The sequence below is a fragment of the Rhincodon typus genome, chromosome 11 (genome assembly GCF_021869965.1).
Source record: "Rhincodon typus isolate 14 chromosome 11, sRhiTyp1.1, whole genome shotgun sequence".
In the NCBI taxonomy this organism is placed as follows: Eukaryota; Metazoa; Chordata; class Chondrichthyes; order Orectolobiformes; family Rhincodontidae; genus Rhincodon; species Rhincodon typus.
Genome location: NC_063342.1, coordinates 33144805 through 33165467, shown reverse-complemented (window position 1 = coordinate 33165467; position 20663 = coordinate 33144805). Strand labels below are relative to the sequence as shown.

Here is a 20663-nt window from a genome sequence, read left to right as displayed (position 1 = left end):
ACATTATCTGAAGGGCTGTAAATGGAACTGAACGCCAAATCATTATTCTTCATCTCTACATCTTAAGTTATGATGGAAGGAAAGTCATCTATAAAGCAACTGATGGTTGTTGGGACTAGGACGCTGCCCTAAGAAACTCCTCCAGTCAAATTGAGAAGATAGTTTTCCAACAGACTCGACCATCTTTGTTCTAGTTATGACTCCATCCAGTGGTGAGTTTTCTCCCAGCTACCACATTGTTGGATAGATAGTATTTGAGCTGAACTGAAACAAAAACTGCGAAGGACAGATTCCAAATGCAGCATCAGTGGCCATGTTATTGAAGACTAAGTGGTACTTAATAGCACTGTCAGCGCCTTCCAGCAATTTTCTCATGATTGAAAGTAGACTGGAGGATTTGATTTGTACTGCTTGTGGAAAAGACTTACTGGGTAATTAACACATTTTTGGGTAGATGACAGTATTTTAACCGTGCTGGCACTAGTTGGCTAGGGGTACAGCTAGTTTATTGTTTTTCTTCATTCAAGAGACCTAGGCTTCAGTAGTTGAGCCAGCATTTGTTGCTAATCCTTAATTGCCCTTGAGAAGGTGATGGTAACCTAGGTTCTTGAATTGTTGCAGTCCATTTGATGTAGGATGATATTCCATGATTTTGACACAGTAAATGAACAATATATTGTCACATCCAGTTAGTAGCTTGGAAAAAATGCTTGGAGGCTGTGGTGTTCCCATGTATGAACCATGCTTATTCTTCTAGATGGTGGAGGTTGTGGGTTTGGGAGGTGTTTATGATGAAGGGTTTTTTTACTGTTTTAGCTTTAAGCTAGTAGCATATGGGTTTTGGTCTATTTGTCTGAAAGGGCTTAAAAATTAACTCGGTAACATCCAGAGCTATGATTTTAGGCCAGAGGTTCCTCCTAAAAGGTTAATGGAAATTTGTTATATTGTGAGTGTTTAAACATTATGTGGGTTTATCCATTGATTGCCCTGTGTTTTAGTGGAAGATCACCATGGTAGCTTTAATATTTTAGTTTTATTTCAATTTACCCAGGCTAAATTTCACTCTGAAATTTGACATGCCCAGTAGCAACGTAAGCTGGGAACATAACACTTATCTGTATAAACTCAGAGCACTTTATCTCTACATCACTACCTGTGGCACCCAGAAACTGTAGTCTGTATTCTTATAGTATTGTCAGAGTGATTGATGCATAATGCAATCATTGAAACCATTGAAATATATTAGTTTATTTTTGTGTTTAGAATAATCAAGGAATGATTTTAGCTAAGAAAGATCCAGACTTTGAGATGCTTTTGGCTAGTTTGTAGGAGCTCTAATTGATGTTAGAAGCAAATGTAGGCTCTCCAAGAAAAAGGCAATTATTTAAAGCAGTTAAAATAAATAATCTCAATAAAAGAGTATAGTTGCTGACATTTTACAGATGAGTGTTTGGTTAGAAATCTATTAATTATTGAATGCATAAGATCTCAGTGATCTCACGTTTGACCTGTCTGCTAGTATAGAACCAGTTTCTATTTGAAATGGTGGATTCTACTGCATCAACCAAAATTTTACACATAAAAGCAACTGGACTAATTAAATAATTAAGCCTGTAATCATCACCAAACTTTGTGGCTTACCATCCTTTCATCTCAGGCATTAATACATGTGGTAATAGTTGAGGGCCCAACTATTCCTAGCCTGAAAATTAGACTATCTGCCTTTGATCCCTACTCTCAGCTGATTTCTTAACAAGGTCAATAATTTTCCTTCAGTTTCATGAACTTCAGCTTTAGTTAACAATCTCTTGTGAGATACTTTATGTAGTAGCTTGTCGAAGCATGTATAAATAGGATTCATTGACATTCCCCTGTCCACTACTTTAGTAGCATCATCAAAAACTTCAATGAGGTTCATCAGGTATGACCTACTTCTTATAAATCCATGCTAGACCCCACTAATCAGCTGTCACTCTATTCTTAATTATAGATCTAGAAATTTCCTGAGGGTGGATATCAGGTTAGCTAATAATTATAAATCCCTTGTTTTTGTCTTGTCACCTTTCTGAAGTAGTGGAGAGACATGTGCAATTTTTCAATCTAAAGGAACAGTTCCCAAATCAAACAAACTTTGGAAAATTAAAGTTAGTGTCATGCTCGGTCATTTAAGTGGAAATTTAATACTAAACAATCTAATTCCTTTCTGTTTCCCTTTCAAAAAAAATTGAATTCAGTTTCTCCCAATGCCATGTTGAAATTTAAATTCATTTTCATAGCTTATGTGCACGTAAAAAAGGGATAAAAATTTCAACCTGCATTGCGTCTTTCTATTACAACACATATCTTTATTTCTAATTTATGTTCCTTTAATATGATATCACCTGGCTCTCACCAACTCTCCAGCTACCAGAGCCTTCATCTGTGAAATTGGGAATTCTATATTGTATCTGTAGATAGCCTATTCAATGCTAGTTTCAATGTCTGTATGACAGTCCCACCCTACTGCATCATCCGCTAGCAATATCTCAACAAATATATCCGAAAAATTTTTTTTTGCAATCTGCTAGATGCCTGTTCCTTCAGTGTCTGTGGGTCCAAGGAGGAAATAATAAAAGTTTAACAGCAATTGTCAGACATTACAATTACAAACCACAAATGGGGAGTGAATCCAAGTGTTTGATTCTTTTGATGTGATTTGGCATTAAATTTGTGTTTTGTTTATCAATGAATGGGGTTTTAAAATCTTTCACAAGAAAAGTGAACATGAAATAACTAACACATTCAGCACTGCATTTTTGCGATGTTTACCTGACGTGTTCTTCCAGTTCAGAAGCTGACAGAACATCTACAGACAACAGCAAATGTGATAAATTGCACACTTGCCCTTTTCCATTTAATTTCCATGAGTGTTTGTACAAGTTGCTATAAGTAGAAGACTGAAAAGTCACAGAGTTCTGTATAAGGCATTTGTATGAATAATAATGAATATCCGTAAATCAGAGTGAAGAAATATCCAGTCTTAAGGAAGTATCAGTTTAACTATTGAATACAGTTTCAAACTTAATTCAGACAATGAAAAGAATTGGAATTAGAAAGACAGCTTAAAAAGAAGAAAAAGAGTGATGCTGTAAAATTGCAACTCAAATAAAATCTTTCATTAAAAACTAAATGAGTGAGATCTCCACACATGCAATGGGTAATTTTCAGTGACAGAGAGATAGTTCAGAGGTAAATAATTTTGCTACTAAAGAAGATTATTTAGATGGAGAGAGACAAGCCTTGACTTTCTATGGTGATATTCATTCATATGTACTATGTTTAAATACATTACACTGTTCAATATATTTGAGTGGTGAGCTAGAGAATGGGATACCATTTTTGAAGGTACTAATGGCTAAATGGCACATGACAGACTACAACTTCCAGCTATGCATCTGCCATCACTTGAAGTTGCTGTGTGATTTGCACTTACAATAATGGTGAGTACTGTCATTATTTTAACAGCAAATTATGTATTTAAAAAGCGCTACCATTATAAATATTTTCATGTATGATATTTCTAGTGATGTTTTAATGTTTATTGACAATAGTCAACAGATGAATTAGATTTGCTCTCTTTTCTTATATTTTATGTGGAGATACCTATTTTCCATTTAGCATATATTTGCATGTTAAGTTCTGTCAACTTACATTGTGTTCATGGTGAGGAAGAAAATTCAGCATTTTGCACACTCATCAGCCATAATGCAAATGGAATACATACCAAGATCATTTGGGCCCAGTCTGCACCTAAACTCTAATGCATGCCATTTTGGATCAATGGACCTTTAGCAATCAATGAAACAAGGTTTGGATTATTTGAATATGGGAATGAGAACTCTAAAGCCTATTTTGGAACCACTTTGCTAATTTAGAGAAAAACTGGAGTATGCACCAAGAATGCTCCACTCAGCTTGATTTTTAGATATACAGCTCAATTTCTCTCCAAGAGATACTTAGGGCTGCTGCTTGCCTTCCTCTTGTTTATCAACTCAGTATTTAATCAATTTTCATATAAGTTAGACCAGCAAGCTGGATCAGCATTTTCAATCGTTATTAACAGTTCACTGGTGTATACAGATAAGGCTCAAAGGTTAACTCTTCAGCCTTTGTGTTCATTTGTTTTCAACATATCATCAATTTATGCCAATGCTTACTTAAAAATGTATCTCTCTAGTGTTTCATATCGATGTTTGACAGATGTACATTAAATGTTAATTAGAAGACAACATGTAATTGAATGATATTGTACTTAAATATGTTGAAACAAGTTTCTAGTTGTGGTGTCCAGGTAGGCAATTAGACCTTATGCTGTCAATAATGAGAATATTAGAAAACATATTAGAGGGAAAATTGGTGGTCAGTTACTGAACATATTCACAAGAGGCTGTCAGTGTAATTTTAGCAAAATCAATAGAAGTTTAATACACACAGAAGAGGAAAAAAACACTGTTACTGCACAAGAACTGCTTGAAATGGTCTGATTACATATATCAAAAAGAAATACTTAGCAATCTTACAGATATGCAAAGCTCAGGAAAGAGTCACTCTGTCTCCACGTTAAGTTTTCTTGTTCAATGGGCATGGTTGTAATTGATTTCCTGTTTATTCTGCCTGATCTATATGGTGTTGTGTTTCCATCTCATAAGACACCTTGTTTCTTGGCTAGCCTCGTTTCTAATGTGTTGAACAATTCATCCTTGGAGCAGAGCTTAAGGTGTAAGCCCACATTTAAAATGCATGAATTAACAAACTTCAGACCCTCCGTCACCAATCATGAGAAAAATTAAAACTTAAACTATATTTGTGTCTTTTCCTAATTTCCATAATTCTATTTGACACAAGTCCCTTTTAATCATGACATTTGTTTTCTTTCATATTTGCTTTTAACAAAGCTTGTGTTGTATATTGTTTCTTCTTGCTATGTGAATGATTTTCAAGTTGTATGGGTGTTGCACTAAATGCCAGCCTCTAATTTTTGTTATAAAATTTTCAAGGAAAGCGAGAAGATTTTGATCACTATAAATAACAGTGTCGTAGAGTAGTTGGGTGTCCCTACACCCCAAGGACTGCAGTAGTTCAAGAAGGCAGCTCACCACCACCTTTCCCAGGACAATAACAGATCTGTTATAAATGCTGGCTGAGCTTGCAATGCTAACATCCCGTGAATAAATGCAAAAAAAAGTCTTTGTCCATTCAGATTTTTTGCCGTTGTTTAACGAACTTGTCAAAAGAACCACTGAAATTCAGAACAAATGTCCAATAATATCCACATGTGTGTATATTCTGCAAAGTTTCTCATTCCAACTTGGGCATGGGCAAATCCAAGATAGCATTTATTCTTGCTTCTCTAGGTCTTACTTGGGTTTGTGCTGTAGTGGGACTGTAACAGGGTCAGCCAGGTGGACCTCATAGAATATGAGTTCCCTGATTAGGGATGTTATTCTGGTCCAATCAGGGAGCACTGGCTGACAGAAATTAGTTGAGAAAGATTTACTTTGATTGGATCAACATTTTGGCTGCCTAAATGAAATCCTACTTAAATATCCAGAAGATTTTAAGGAAGCCTAGGGACAATCAAAGGAGCAAAGGCTGCCTTTGAAATAATTCCATGGCCCTGAAGGTCTGCCCAGTACAATTTGCCTTATGGGCCAAAGTAGAGGCAGAAATCTGAAAGATGAAAAGTGAAGAAATCATCAAACCAGTCCAGTTTGCAGAATAGGCAGCACCAGTCATATCGATTGTGAAGCCCAGCAGGTCAGTTTGCCTTTTAAACAAACAGTAAACCGCTTTTCACAGCTGTATAAATACCCAATCCCTCAACTAGACGATTTATATGCAAAGCTGGCAGGGAGGCTGTCCTTCACAAAGTTTAACATGAGCCATGCCTACTTGCAACTGCGGTTACATGATGAATCTCAAAAGTAAACTATAATTAATACCCACAAGGGATTATACCAAATTACAAGACTTCCATTTGGGGTATCGTCAGCCTTGCAATTTTTCAGTGGACGATGGAGAACATTTTATCCCAGTTCATCATTTATCCTATTGACATGCTAATAACAGGGAAGACCAATAACGAGCACCTAGAGAACTTGGACAAAGTTGTTAGACGTTTCTCCCATGAGGGAGTACCCCTGAAAAAGGAAAAACTTCTGTTCCAGGCATCTCTACTTGGACTACAGAGTCAACAATACTGGGTTATATCTGTTGGAAGATAATGTGAGGGCGATCAAAGATGCCCTGGCTCCCACGTCTGTACCAGAACTTAGGTCTTTCCTAGGGCTGTAAATTATTATATAAAGTTCGTACATAATCTGACCTTCTTCCTGGCAACTTCGCATCAACTCTTAAAAAAGAGTCAGCCTTGGAAATTGTCACGTAACCAAGGCATAGCTTTCAGGGAAGTGAAGAAACAGCTATTATCCCCTAAAGTGTTGACACACTGATCCCAAGAATGATCTGGTAGTGACATGTGATGCCTCCCTGTATGGCATCGGGGTAGTTTTAGTTCATAGGTTGGCTAATGGAGAGGAACTCCCAATAGCGTGTGTATTCAGGATTTTGGCTAATGCAAAGCATAAATACTCCCAGATAGAGAAGGAAGGTTGGCAGTCATATTTGGAGTCAGGAAATTCCATCAATACTTCTATGGACATAAATTTGTAACAGCAACGGACCACAAACCTTTGCTAGGTCTACTTAAAGAGGACAAAGCAGTGTCACCCATAGTTTCAGACCAAATTCAGTGGTGGGCTCTAATACTAAGTGTGATATAAATACAAATTGAAACACCATCTGGGAGGCCAAGTCACAAATGCAGATGCATTAAGCTGCCTCTCATAGGCAGATACACCGCCAGTGGTACTGCCACAGTAAGAGTCCATGATGGTTTTAAACTTTCTGGACACACTTCCAGTCACAGCTGACAACATCAGAGTTTGGACACAGAAATATCTGGTTCTGACAAAACTGAAACAGCTGGTGGTGAAGTGGGGGAAACCAAAGGGCCATCACAATCAGAATTGAAACCTTTTTGGACCCGGAGAGACCCGATCACAATAGAGAATGTTATATTGTTTTGGGAAGCACGAGTGATTGTCTTGAGCAAAGGTTGCTGCCACATACTGGCTGAACTCCACCAGGGTCTTCGAGGGATTTCAAAAATTAAGGTGTTGGGAAGAAGTTATGTCTGGAGGCCAGGGCTGGATGCAGAGATAGCTGCGCCTGTGAGGCAGTGCCCAGAGTGCCAACAAGGACAGAAGTTACTGCCAGCAGCTCCCCAACATTCACGTGAATGGCCGGGTGAACCCTGGACTCGGTTACACCATGCACTTCTCTGCATGGGCTCAATGTTCTTAATCATTGTGGATGCCCACTCAAAATAGTTGGATGTGCTCAGAGTTTATTGGTCAAACATGAGGATGATAATAAAAAATCCATATGCATCTTTTGCATACATGGCCTCGCAGAAGTGTTGGTCACAGATAATTAGCCACCATTTACCAGCAGGGAATTTCAGCATTTCCTAAAGTCGAATGGCATTTTACATATAAGAACAGCTCCATACCATCCGTCATCCATACTTGAGGGCAGGCTTAAAGAAGCAGCTTACAGCTTCATTAGATACCAAACTGTCCCAGTTCCTATTTGAACATAGGACCACTCTGCAACTACAGGGATAGCTCTAGCAGAGTTGCTAATACAGAGAAGACTCCGCACCAAGTTAAATCTGATTTTCCCAGACCTGGTTTGGGGGGTGGGGCATGAAAATGCATCAGGAACGCCAATGTTTGACACAAGACTCCGCTAAGCGAGTTTATGTCAGGGGACAAAGAATGGACCAGCATGGGTAAGAGGCATGGTCAATGCAGGATCGGGTCCAGTGACAAAGGAGCAGCACTCTGAAAACTTGTGATTTCAAATAAATTTGTTGAACTATAACCTAGTGTCATGTGACTTCTAACCTTATCCACCCAAGTCCAACACCGGCACCTCCACATGAAGGATAGGGTGATAGTAATGAAGTCAGCCAGGTGGACCTCATAAAATATGAGTTCCCTAGTGAGGATGTTAATCTGGTCAAATTAGGGAGCCCTGGCTGACAGATAAAAACAGTAGTGTCAGACCCTTCTGAAGAAGGGTCTAGACCTGAAACATCAGCTTTCCTGCTCCTCTGATGCTGCTTGGCCTGCTGTGTTCATCCAGCTCTACACCTTGTTATCTCAGATTCTCCAGCATCAGCAGTTCCTACTATTTCAAGTGTCAGACGTCCTGTTCACTCTGAGAGATGGCTCAGAGGGAGCTGGATCTGTATCAACGCCACTCCACATGTAAATAAAGGGTGACTTGGTGATGGGATACCTGCCTCTGTGGAGTTATTTCAATGACCAAAATAAGTAACTTTTGCTTTAATAAAAGCTTTTAGCCAAGTTTAAAACCAAAACAGCTCTTTACAACCAATCAAGCAGTTTGTTCAAATGAGGTAAATCTTCCATCTAACCTCCAGTTTATATTTTTGATTGAATGCTACCAAATCATCAATTTATATCGCAATTGCATAATGTCTCAATGACTTTGCTGGTTAATCGTTGAAAAGTTAATGGTGAATTTTAATTCCAAACAGTATGACTTTGTGTTGATAAAGTTTACCCACATTATAAAGAGCAATTTTTCGCAAGGCTGTATTTATAAATGGAACTATCCAGTTTCCTTTTAGCAAGTCAAATTTTATAACAAATTGTACTTGTCCTCTAATGATGAAATTGAGTATGAATCTGCCTTTGTTACCACATTGACTTTGTGAAAGTCTGTATTCAATCATCGTGAACCATTTAGTTCTGGCACCATCACAATAAGTAAGCTCCAGCTACTTTCATTCATCTTACTAGTGTCCATTGTAAACTTGGGTTAACTTCTCTGTGTTGCATCTATAAAGATGTTGATGAATGGGTAACGTCTCCCTCACACTAACCCCATGCATAATAAAAGACATTTTTCCAAGCCAGTTTATACAAATCAACTTATGAGCCTGTAATAGCTTTTGTAAGTCACGTTGATAGTTTTCTGGGAAAAAGAATAATGTTCCATCTAACCTCCAGTTTATACGGTGGACAAATTGGAGTACACATGCATAACTGTATATGTCAGGACACTGAAGCATTTGGCCACATAAGCTTCACAGATATCTTTGCAAGTTAGGTGAAATATCTTTCAATTTCATCCTTTATAAATTTATAATGAGAAATCTGTGTTTAATGTCTACCAAATCCCATATTAGAACTCAAACCATCACCTGAGCTACAACCTCTTCTTTATTTACACTAAGATTTTGTCTAGCAAAATTATGATTTCCCATTCTTTGGAATTCAAGCATTTTAAATTTATTTCTCTTTCTATTTCTTTCTCTTTCAGTTTAAAGTTTTCTCAATTCAAATGCTCTTTTTCTATCTTTCTCTGCCCATTCCGTTACTCCTTTCATTCATTACATGTTTTTTTCCTTTCCAATTCAAGTTTATTAGCTTAGCTGATTAACATAATAACACATCAATTTCAGGTTTTCCTCATTTTAATTCAGAAATAGGTTTTGAGTAATCACATCAAGTGTCTCATCCATAGGTTAGACCTTCATTTAGACCTTCAATTATCTACCAATGATCTCAATTTATATTTCAGAGTGAGACCTGGATTGATCAACCTCAAGTTTTATTTTTGCTATTTGTTTATAGTAGTGTTCAGTGATTGAACATATTTGTAGGTGATTACCAATTATTACACACAAAAGAGAACAATCACTGTCTGTCTTACATCATACGAGAACTATTTGAAGGAGTCTGATCATAACCAATAATATAACTAATGTATTAGTAGATATTCTTCAACTTTCCCTCCAAGCCACTCATCATTATGACTTGGAAATACGTTGCTGCTCCTTCAATGAGCAATAAATGGTGGCCCAGCCTGCAAGGTCCATATCCCATGCATGTTTTTGTTTTAAGTGTGAATCTATATCACACCTAAGTCAAATCAAAAACCTCATTTGCAAAGATGAGGTCTAAGATTCAGGCACACTCATTTTTGGACATGTCACTGACAGCAATGTAGAATCTCTGCATCTGAATGGTAGAGTTTCCAATATTGGTCCTAGGGATTCACTTACAGGAAGAAGATAGAATGCTTGCTTGTTGTCATGGTGCAATGATAACAATGTCAGCAAAACAAAAGAACTGATCATTGACGCCAGGAAGAAAGGAGGAGGACATGCCCCTACCAACGGAGCTGAGGTGGAAAGAGGTGAAGAGTGTCAATTCCTAGGAGTAACGATAACTGACAATCTGTCCTAATCTCCCATGTAGACGTGACAGTAAAGAAGGCACAACTCCTCTTCTTCCTCAGGGGCCTTAGGAAATTCAGCATGTCCATTAGGACCCTCACCAACTTTTACAGATGCACCATAGAAAGCATTCTATCTGGTTGCATAATAGCCTGGAATGGCAACTGCTCTGGCCAGATCAATAAGAAACTATAGGAAGTTGTGTGCACAGACCAGACCATCGCAGAGGCCAACTTCCCATCCATGGACTCCATTTACACTTCTCTTTGCCGCAGAAATGCTGCTCACTTCATCAAAGACCCCTCCCACCCTGGTAATGCTCTGTTCCAACCTCTTCCGTCAGGCAGAAGACACAGAAGTTTGAGCACACACCAATGATCAAGAACAGCTTCTTCCCTGCCATTATTAGACTGCTGAATGGACATCTCTAATTTCAAATAATATTGATCTTGCTAATGTTGAGCTTGTCTTGCACACCTCCTGTGCAGCTGTAACCTTGTATGCCTTGCTTTGTCTAAGCACCTTATGATCTGTATGTCCTTGTTTACTATGACCTGCCTGTACTGCTTGCAAACCAAAACTTTTCACTGTACTTAAGTGCATGTGACTACAATAAATCAAATCAAATCATTTGTACACAGACATGCGGAATAACCAGCAAAGCATAAGTAATGGTTGATAAATGGGGAAGTGTGGATAATAAGGTTAGGAACAGTGGGTCATTGAGCTAGGAAAGGTGGTAATTTGAAATAGAAAGGATGGGTAATCAGCTGAGAAGAGTGGACAGGTGCATTAGGGTATAAGGTATAGCTGCAGGCAACATTACCAAATCTTCTTTCAAGAAGAATCTTTGCTCAAGAGGAATAATTGCTCCTCCCAGTTTTGCATTCAGTTACATATCTTTTAAAGTCTTATCCATTAGTTGTGTTTTGGAGGATCCTTCAGGACTATATGTAGGCTAAACTTTCCTGACCTTAGCTAGTCTTTGCTCAGATTAAACAAGTCTTGTTGTGGGGAGCCATTAGCCTTACTTGGGTCTCTTCTGGAGCTTATCGGAATTGATCATCTCTGCCACAACTACCGGTTAAAATCATGTAAATTTGCAGAAGACCATTAAAAATCATTTACTTAGGACGTGAGCAGCATGGAGGTAGATACAGATTCAAACCTATTCTTTCCAAATAAAGTGGATAATCAACTGTATTCTGGACTGACCAATGCATTTAATTTCCTGAGTATGGACCCATAAAGTTTTCTAGCAGTGTCTAATCAAAATATGTTGCTGAAATATAGAACTCAATTGTGTGTAAAATTTATGACTATTTCATGATAGTCTGATGTTCCTGCAACAGTAAATCATCCCAAAAAAAGCAACTCATCTTCTTCTAAAGAAGTGCTGAATTGGACTTATTCATTAATTCTGTTTCTTGCTCCACAAATGCTACCAGAACTGTTGAGATCCTCCAGTACTTTGCATTTTTATTTAACTCTTGCTGTATAGTTGCAGAGGAATCAAAATGATTAATCTTCCAATCATGTGAATTACTCTGGAGACAGCAATTTGTTTGGAAAAATCATTTGTTTCTTGAAAAGGTGATATAAACAAAGTTTTGGAAATTCTGGATTGGATCATCAAGTCTTGTCTTATGTAGATTTAATATGTGTAACAGTACACAACCTTATAAATAATGTCTCATTCAGTTGGAATTATTGTTTCAGCATCCTCCGATAATTTTTCAGCGTCAGTAATGGGGTTTTAAAACTATTATTCTTCAATCATATCCAGTACAGTGATAATTATTTATTCCTGTTTTTAGGTTTGACTGAACTTCTTGATAACCCTGTATCACTGGAGATTGAACGCTGCAAATCTCCCACTTCAGGTAAAGGTAATTGGTTTCTACCTATCATTACTTGTTGTTTGTGGCACAGCATTGTTGTCTCATTAAATCTGCGTGAGATATTGTGCATTCTACAAATCACCTGCACATTCAGCATCATCTAGAGTTGGTGCAAATAGGCTGAAATTTTATGATTTATTGGCACATACAGGAGGAGGCTTGCTTCTCTATTAAATTTGCAGAGATTCACATTTTCCATTGATATGAATGAAACATTGATTAACGACATTGTACCACCATGTACTGAATATGTTCTGAGTTCCATTTCTCAAACTGATCTCAGAGGAGTGGCAGTGGGCAGAAGTTCTCTGAAGGGAGGTAGTGGGCATAGTGTCATGTTACTTGACTGGAAATCCTAAACTGGAGGTTAGTGTTCTGGGTTTGAATACCAACATGGCCAGTGGTGAAATTTGAATTAAAAGCTAGCCTGATGGTGACCAACTAAATATTGTCATACAAACTAGACTGCCATCTATGTCACAGATGCCTGTTCAGGGAAGGAAACCTGCTATCCAAGGTAATTAGGGACAAGCAATAAATATTGGCCAGCAACGCCCACATTCCACAACAGACTTTGAAAAAACCTTGCCTGGACTGGCCTACAAATGACTCCAGGTCCACTGCAATGTGGTTGACTCTTGACTGCCCCCAAAACAGCCCAGTAAACCACTCAAAGTCAAAACTACAAAACCTGAAGAAAGTAATGAAACCAGGTCAACAACTTGGCAGGGACTACAACAGCAGAAAATACGATGTTGACCCTACAAAATCTTCCTTACCAAAATTTTGGAACTTGTGCAAAAATTGGGAAAACTATCCTACAGTCCATACAGGCAACAGCCTGACATAGTCATATTTACAGAATGATACCACACAGACAACATCCCAGACTCACCATCATCATCCATCCACACCCATGTCCTGTCACACCGGCAGGACAAAGCCACCCAAGGTGTCAGTACAGTGTTGTACAGTTGGGAAGAAATTGCCCTGGGAGTCAGCATTTACTCCACACCCTATGAAATCTGCTACTAAGGAAGGTTGCTGCTGTTTTCCACCTACCACATCCTTGCTATTGAATTAGTACTTCTCCATGTTGAACACCACTTGCAGAAAGTACTGACAATGGCAAAGGCACAAAATATACTTAAGATAGGGACTTCAGTTTCCATCAAGAGTGGCTCAGTTATACTACTTCTGACTGAGCTGGTTGTGTTCTAAAGGTCATAGTTGCTAGACTGGGTTTGTGGCAGGTGAAAACCAACAAAAAATAAATATCTATTTGATCTCATCCTCAAAAATTTATCAGTCACCACCAATTATGGTATCAGTAGGAGTGACCACCATACAGTCCTTATGGAAGTGAAGTCCCATCTTCACATTGAGGATATCCTTATTTGTGTAGTGTGGCCCTGTCACTGAGCTAAATGGGTTAGATTTCAAACAGACCTAGTGACTCAACTATCATCTATGAGGCACTATGGGTCATCAGCAGCAGAATCGTATTCAACCATAACATGTTCCTCACTCCACCATAAATGTCTAGTCACAGGATCAACCTTAATTTCATGAGTGCAAGAAGGCATGCCAGGAACAACATCAGAATACCTGAAAATGATGTAGTCAAATGGTAAAGCTACAGTATAGGACTACTTAAACGTAAATGACAGAAGTAGCATGTAATTGCCAGGGCTAAGTAATCCCACAACCAAGCTATTGGATCTAAGCTCTGCAGTCCTGCCACATCTAATTATGAATGGTGGTGGACAATTAAACAACTAACAGGGGTAGGAAGCTACACAAATATCTCCACCCTCAATGCAGAAGGAGCCCTGCACATTAATGCAAAATGGAATGTTCAAACGTTTTCATCCATCTTCAGCCAGAAGTGCTGAGTGGATGATCTATTTTGGACTTCTTCTGAGGACCTAGTATCACAGATGCCAATCTTCAATCAATTCAATTGAAGAAACAGTTGAAGGAGCCAGTTATTGCAAAGGCTAGGGGCCCTTATAACATTCCAAAATAGTACTGAAGACTTGTATTCCAGATTTATCTGCACCTTTAGCCAAGTATAGCTACAACACTGGCATTGACCTAACACTGTAGAAAATTGAAGCAAAATACTGTGAATGCTGAAAATCTGAAATCAAAACAGAAATTTCCAGAGAAACTTTGCAAGTCTGGTAGTATCTTGCAGCTGAGAGAAAGAGACTTAACATTTTGATATTGAACCGTATCAAGACTCAAAGCATTCAATCTATTTGATTCTCCACTAACATGGAAAACTGCCCAGTTCTATCCTGTGCACAAAAAGCAGGGTGAATTCAATCTGGCTGGTTACTGGCTGGTAGACCTATTAGTCTACTCTCAAATATCAGCAAAGTAATTGAAGCAGTTATCAATAGTGCTATGAAGCAACACTTACAAAAAAGACATCCTCATTGGCTCTGGTGGAACCCAAACTGAGTGTCATTCAGCCACTGACTTCATTATAGCTTTGTTTCAAATATGGAGGAAATACCTGATGTCCAGAGGTGAAAGTGCCTGTCATTGACATCGAGGCAACACTTGTGCGATTGAGACATCAAGTAGGCCTAGCAAAACTGGCGTCAATGGGACCCAGGAAGAAAATTCTCCTCTGGTTGGAGACATACCTAGCACAAACAAAAAAGATAGTTACAGACTAACCAAAATACCAAAAGAACTGCAGATGCTGGAAATCAGAAACAACAACAGAAATTGCTGGAAATCACAGCAGGTCTGGCAGCATCTTGGAGAGAAAGCAGAATTAATGTTTCGGGTCCAGTGACCCATCTTCAGGTTATGGTGATGGAGCTCAATCACCTTAGTCCCAGGACATCTCTGTGGAGATTCTTCAAGGTAGTGTGTTGGCCCAACCATCTTCACTGATTTCATAAATTATCTTCCCTCATCATATGGTCAAAATTGGGATATTTATGCCTGAATGTTACTGGACATTACACATTCGTGAGAACTCTAATAATGAAGCAATTGTTGCCATCTCCACCAAGACATGGAGAACATCCAGTCTTGGTCCGATAGTGGCAAATAACATTTGTGCCTCACAATTGCAGGCAATGACCAACTCCAGGACAAATCTTATGATTGTCTGTTGCCATTCAATGGCATTAGCATCACTGAAACTCAGCTATGAGGAGACAGAGTTTGGTAGTTTTGTCACTAAACTAATAATCTGGGGACTTCGACTCCCAGTATAGCAGGTGATGAAATTTGCGTCGATGATAATTGATGGTGATTATCATTCTGGAATTAAAAGCAAGCCTAATGGCAACTACATATCCATTGTCAATTGTTGTAAAAAAACACCATCTGGTTCATTAATGTAATTCATGGATGGAAATTTGTAATTCTTACTTGTTCAGACCTACATGAGACTCCAGACTTGTGGTAGCTCTTAACTGCCTTCTGAAATGACACTAGCAAGCCAGTCAATTAAAGAAATTAGGAATGGGCAATAAATGCTAGCCCAGCCAGCAACATCCACATCCCATGAATGAATTTTTTTTTAAATCAACATCCTGGAAGTTACCATTGACCAGAAACTGAACTAGCCATACAAATTAGTGTGGTTACAAGAGCCAGTCAAAGGCTAGAAATTCTGCAGTGACTACCCCGCCTCATATCTCCCTGCCCAATTACAAGGCATAAGTCAGAATTATGATACAGTGTTCTCCACTTGTCTGGATGAGTGCAGCTTTAATAACACTCAAAGATTGATACTATCCAAGACAAAGCAGTCCACGTGATTGAAATAATGGTAGCAATCTGTACCATATCAATGTGCACTGCAGTAGCTCAACAAGGCTCCTCCAATCGCACCTCCCAAACCTACGACCACTACCACCTAGGAAGACCAGAGAAGCAGATACAACAGAACACCACCACTTGCAAGTTCCCTTCCAAGACACTCACCATCCTGACTTGGATATATATTGTCATTTCTGCAATGTTGTTGGGTGACATTCCTAGAACTCCCTAACAGCATGTGGATGTCCCTGCATTCCAAACACTGCAGCAGTTCAAGAATACAACTGACCAGCACCTTCACTAGGGCAATTAGGGATGAGAATTAAATGATTGCCTAGCCAGCAATGTCCATATTCCCATGAATGAATTTAAAAATATATAGAAGAGTAATGAAGTTAGAAATTCAAGACAAATTATTGCAAATTGGATTAAATAGAAATAGATTCTCAACATTTTCAAATTGCTAGATGTTAAAAGGAAGTCTTACATGAAGTTCACTGATTACTTCCTCTGGAGGCTTCTTTGTATAGGAATAATGTTGTAACATTTCAATAGAATAAATGCTTTGTAATTTACCCAAATCCTGTGCTGAATACATGCCACATAATTAACTTTTTCTATACACTAGAATCCAACCTCGAGGTAAGTAACAGGCATCAGTGGATCAACTGTTGTTAAATGACATTTTCATAATGCAAATGAAAATTGTTTAGCGTGTAGAACAGGCAGCTGATCAGCTACTCCTCTTTTACACTCCATTAGGATCAAATTGGATAATATAGTATGTACAGTTGCAAAATACAGGAGAGTTTGAAAGGCCCAATTAACAGACAACTTGTTCTGATTGGATTAGTTAATATTCATGTTACTGAGTTGTACGGTTAAGTTTACATTTAAATCCGAGAAGTCAACTGGAATCTACCTGCCAGCTGCCTGCCAAAAATGAAAAGTGGCAGCTGGCAGGTGAGCAGGAGGCTGGCAACCAGCAGCAAAAGTATGGTCACTGTCACCAAGCTAAGTCATGGGGAGGGATTTTCATAGTGTCGGGGAGAAAAGCTCAAGACAAGTGAGGCTGAACCGAACAAGTTTTAAAAAAACCTTGTTGTGCTGTTCTAATTCTGGTGCCTCTCCCTGCTCCCTTTTCCTGATTAAAATTCCAAAACATAATCTGCACTCAATCATGGAAGGCCCAATAATGTCATCGGATGTTGATCTACACACTTACTTAAAGATTCCAACCAGCTTAAGATAGGTGTATTGCCACCTGCACAGAAGAACAAGTCAAACTAGGAAACAGCAGGATCAGTGTGGGAAGTCGGTGAGTAAATCACCACACCAATTTTATCTGCCCATCTATCTGCCTGGTTTTCATTAGATGGATATGCAAAAAGTGATCTCGAACATATTTGTTGTTTACTTGTTAATACTGTTGATGTGTTAATACTGTTGAAGTGCTATTGGACACTTTTCCAATAAGTTATTTAATATTGCATTTCAGTACCTACTGCTTTTTCAATGCTTTGTGAGGGACAAAAATGGTGTCCAAATATTTTTCTTGGCAAATTGCATAATTGCTCATAATATTTCTACATACTAGAAATAAACAATTACTGTATAGTATTGTTCAGTTTATACTTATATGTTATATTTACCTCCCCCATTGGAAGATATTATGACTTATGCATGACTTGATGTTAGACAAGCTATTTGACAGCACAGTGGTTTAAGCATGTGAGTTTGAGAGAACTGATAGAAAAATGGATGAGCGTTGCAGGTGTTATCTATAGGCAAGATGACATCAACAAGAGGGTAGCATGTAGCTGAGGAGGACAGGTGGATCAAAGATATGTCCTTGGGACTAATCAGGCTAACAATGCAGGTTGGAAAAAAAATACACGTTTTGTAAAGAAAATCAGTTTATTGGTCAATGAAACAGTGACAAAGTGGAACAATTCATTGAGAATACAGGTGAGGTCAACTGTGTCAGAGGAAAAGAAAGAATAACAGTTACTCAGAATGATAGATTATTTTAACTCAGGACCAAAAACATTTAATGTTGAACAAATTCAAAGAAAACTTATTGATTTTAAACATAATGAAGGAGAAATTGTCTAACCCCTGAAAATATATGTGGGAATTGTGATTCATGATTCATGATTCATTTCTGCATTGTAAACTCTTGTGGCTTCTTGCATGAATATCACATACTGCTGGCTCTCCCCATGCAGTTCAGTGTTTGCTCACAACGTTAGGGCGCTGCTTTTTGTGGGAAATGAGCAGTAAAATGGATAAAATGTCACTATACTGTTGGCCTTGCCTCCAGCATGTATTTGTAACTGATGTGGCAATGCTTACATTAGCTCCTGTAAGAAAAGAACTAGATGTGGATAAAGTGCTCTTGAAAGACTTAACAGACATTTGCAGCTGCTCTTTATATATACAAATATGACTAACACAAGCACTTCAGTGTCTGGGCTGATATTAAGCTATTCAGTTACAATGAATAACATTCTTTCACCGTGCCATTCTTCAAGTGGACCCAGTTGATGTTGTGTGAGATTTTTATTCCTTGAGGTCACATGCTTAGATAGTGATGATGTTGTGAGCATGTCTCTTATACTGAAATAAAAGCAAATAACTGCAGGTGCTAGAAATCTGGAACAAAAACAGGAAATACTAGAAAACTCAGCAGATCTGGCAGCATCTTTAGAATGGTTCTTTACGAAGGGTCACTGGACGTTAACTCTGTTTTTCTGTCTACAGATGTTGCCAGATCTGTTGAGTTTCTTCAGCACTTTCTGTTTTTGTCTTTTTTATCCACATGTTAAATGTGGGCTATTACACAACATTACACTGTTTTTAAAGATTTAACAATTCATAAGAAGGTACATATGTTTGTACGTAAGCATGTGATACAAACATAAAACATTTTATAAGATTAACAATGTAAACTTTAATGTAACCCTTTGAAGATTTGACTAAGTATAGGTCATGGTGAGGTTGTGCATGACATTAATGAGGCCTCTTCTGGAGTACCATGTGCAGTTATGGTCATCGTGCTAAAGGAAGGATGCTATTAAATTGGAGAGGGTTCAGAAAAGATTTTCCAGGATGTTGACAGAAACGGAGGGTTTGACTTATAAAAGTAGGTTGGATAGGCTGGGACTTTTTTCACTGGAATGGAGGAGGCTCAGGGCTGACCTTATAAAGGTTTATAAAATCACGAGGGGCATAGATAAGGTGAATGGCAAGGGTCTTTTCCCTAGGATGGGGGAGTTCAAACCCAGGGGTCATATTTTTAAGGTGAGAGGAGAAAGTTTTAAAAAGGACATGAGGGGCAACTTTTTTTACACAGAGTTTGTTCGTTTGTGGAATCAACTGCTAGAGGAAGTGGTAGATGCTGGTACAGTACAACATTTAAAAGACATTTGGATAAGTACATGAATAGGAAAAGTTTGGAGGGATATGGGCCAAACACAGGCAAGTCGGACTAGTTTTATTTTGGAAACATTGTTGACCTGGACTAGTTAGGCCGAAGGTTCTGTTTCCATGCTGCATGATTCTCTGATTCTATAACTCCTCCTCATCTGGTGGTTGTGTACCCATTTGGAGAGATTACATATTGCTCATAGCTTATTGCTGTTGGTTGATAATTTGATCGCCTTGCTGTTGGTTGCCGTTACTCAATATCATTCCTCAATCATCATCATGAGAATTCTCGTGTGTATGGCATATTGTACATTAGTCTGAGCTACCTTTTGTTTCTTTACAATGTAGCGTTATGATCAGTAATTATTTAGTACAATCTTGTTTGGTTGCAGATGAGAAACATTTGCTGTAATCCAAGTCTATGTATTTGCAATTCTGACTCACACTACCAGCCCAGTGAGCAATTGTGGTAGTTCTCAGTTGCTCACTAGTCATTTATCTCAGTCATTTTTTCTCTACCTTTGATGAAGAATACCTGGTTTCTCAGAATGCTTAGAGAATTGGGTGCTGGTGAAGGTCATTTGTACTTGCCTTTCAAGCAGAAGTTGTGCTGGGCATGGTAAACCATTTTTCATTGATATTTCATGAAAATGTAACAATGCAACATGAATATCTTGTTTTGTTGCTCAACATTTGTTGAGCAAGGATTTGATGGTAACTAATGTGTTCTACTAACAAGTTTAAGTGTGGCTAGTGAGGTGACAACATGATATGGGTCATTCCCCACTTAGCACACATCTCGAAATGGTTTGCCAGTGAATGCTATCCATTGTGGGACTGACTAAATTGAAAATAGCATTCATGTATCACCAAAATTAGCATACATGTTGCTAAGTCATTGAGTAATGAGAAATTTTGGAGAAGTAATCTGTAACAAGGATGTAATCTACCCTACGCAATGTGAGTAAGTCTATTTCTAGTTTTATTCAAAGAGTGGATGGGTCACTGTGTGGATATAGAGTCTCCCTTCCCACTGCTGGATATGATACATTTGGAGCCTCACATGCATTTCATGAGTTATTGAATATCCTGATTTATCCCTGGTGAGTACATAGATTCACTTTAGCCATCTTGTGCATTCAATACCCATATAAATAATTTATAAT

The 20663-nt window shown here is 38.3% G+C and overlaps 1 protein-coding gene across 2 annotated transcripts in view; it reads left to right on the top strand.

The window, feature by feature from the left end:
* The window catches only part of LOC109930469 (syntaxin binding protein 5L), a 438683-nt gene that overhangs the window by 332949 nt on the left and 85071 nt on the right, over positions 1 to 20663 (top strand). For both annotated transcript variants that reach the window (XM_048602948.1, XM_048602947.1), the window contains one exon: positions 12193 to 12258. In XM_048602948.1, the coding sequence (XP_048458905.1) occupies positions 12193 to 12258 (66 nt within the window). The remainder of the gene's footprint in view (positions 1 to 12192; positions 12259 to 20663) is intronic.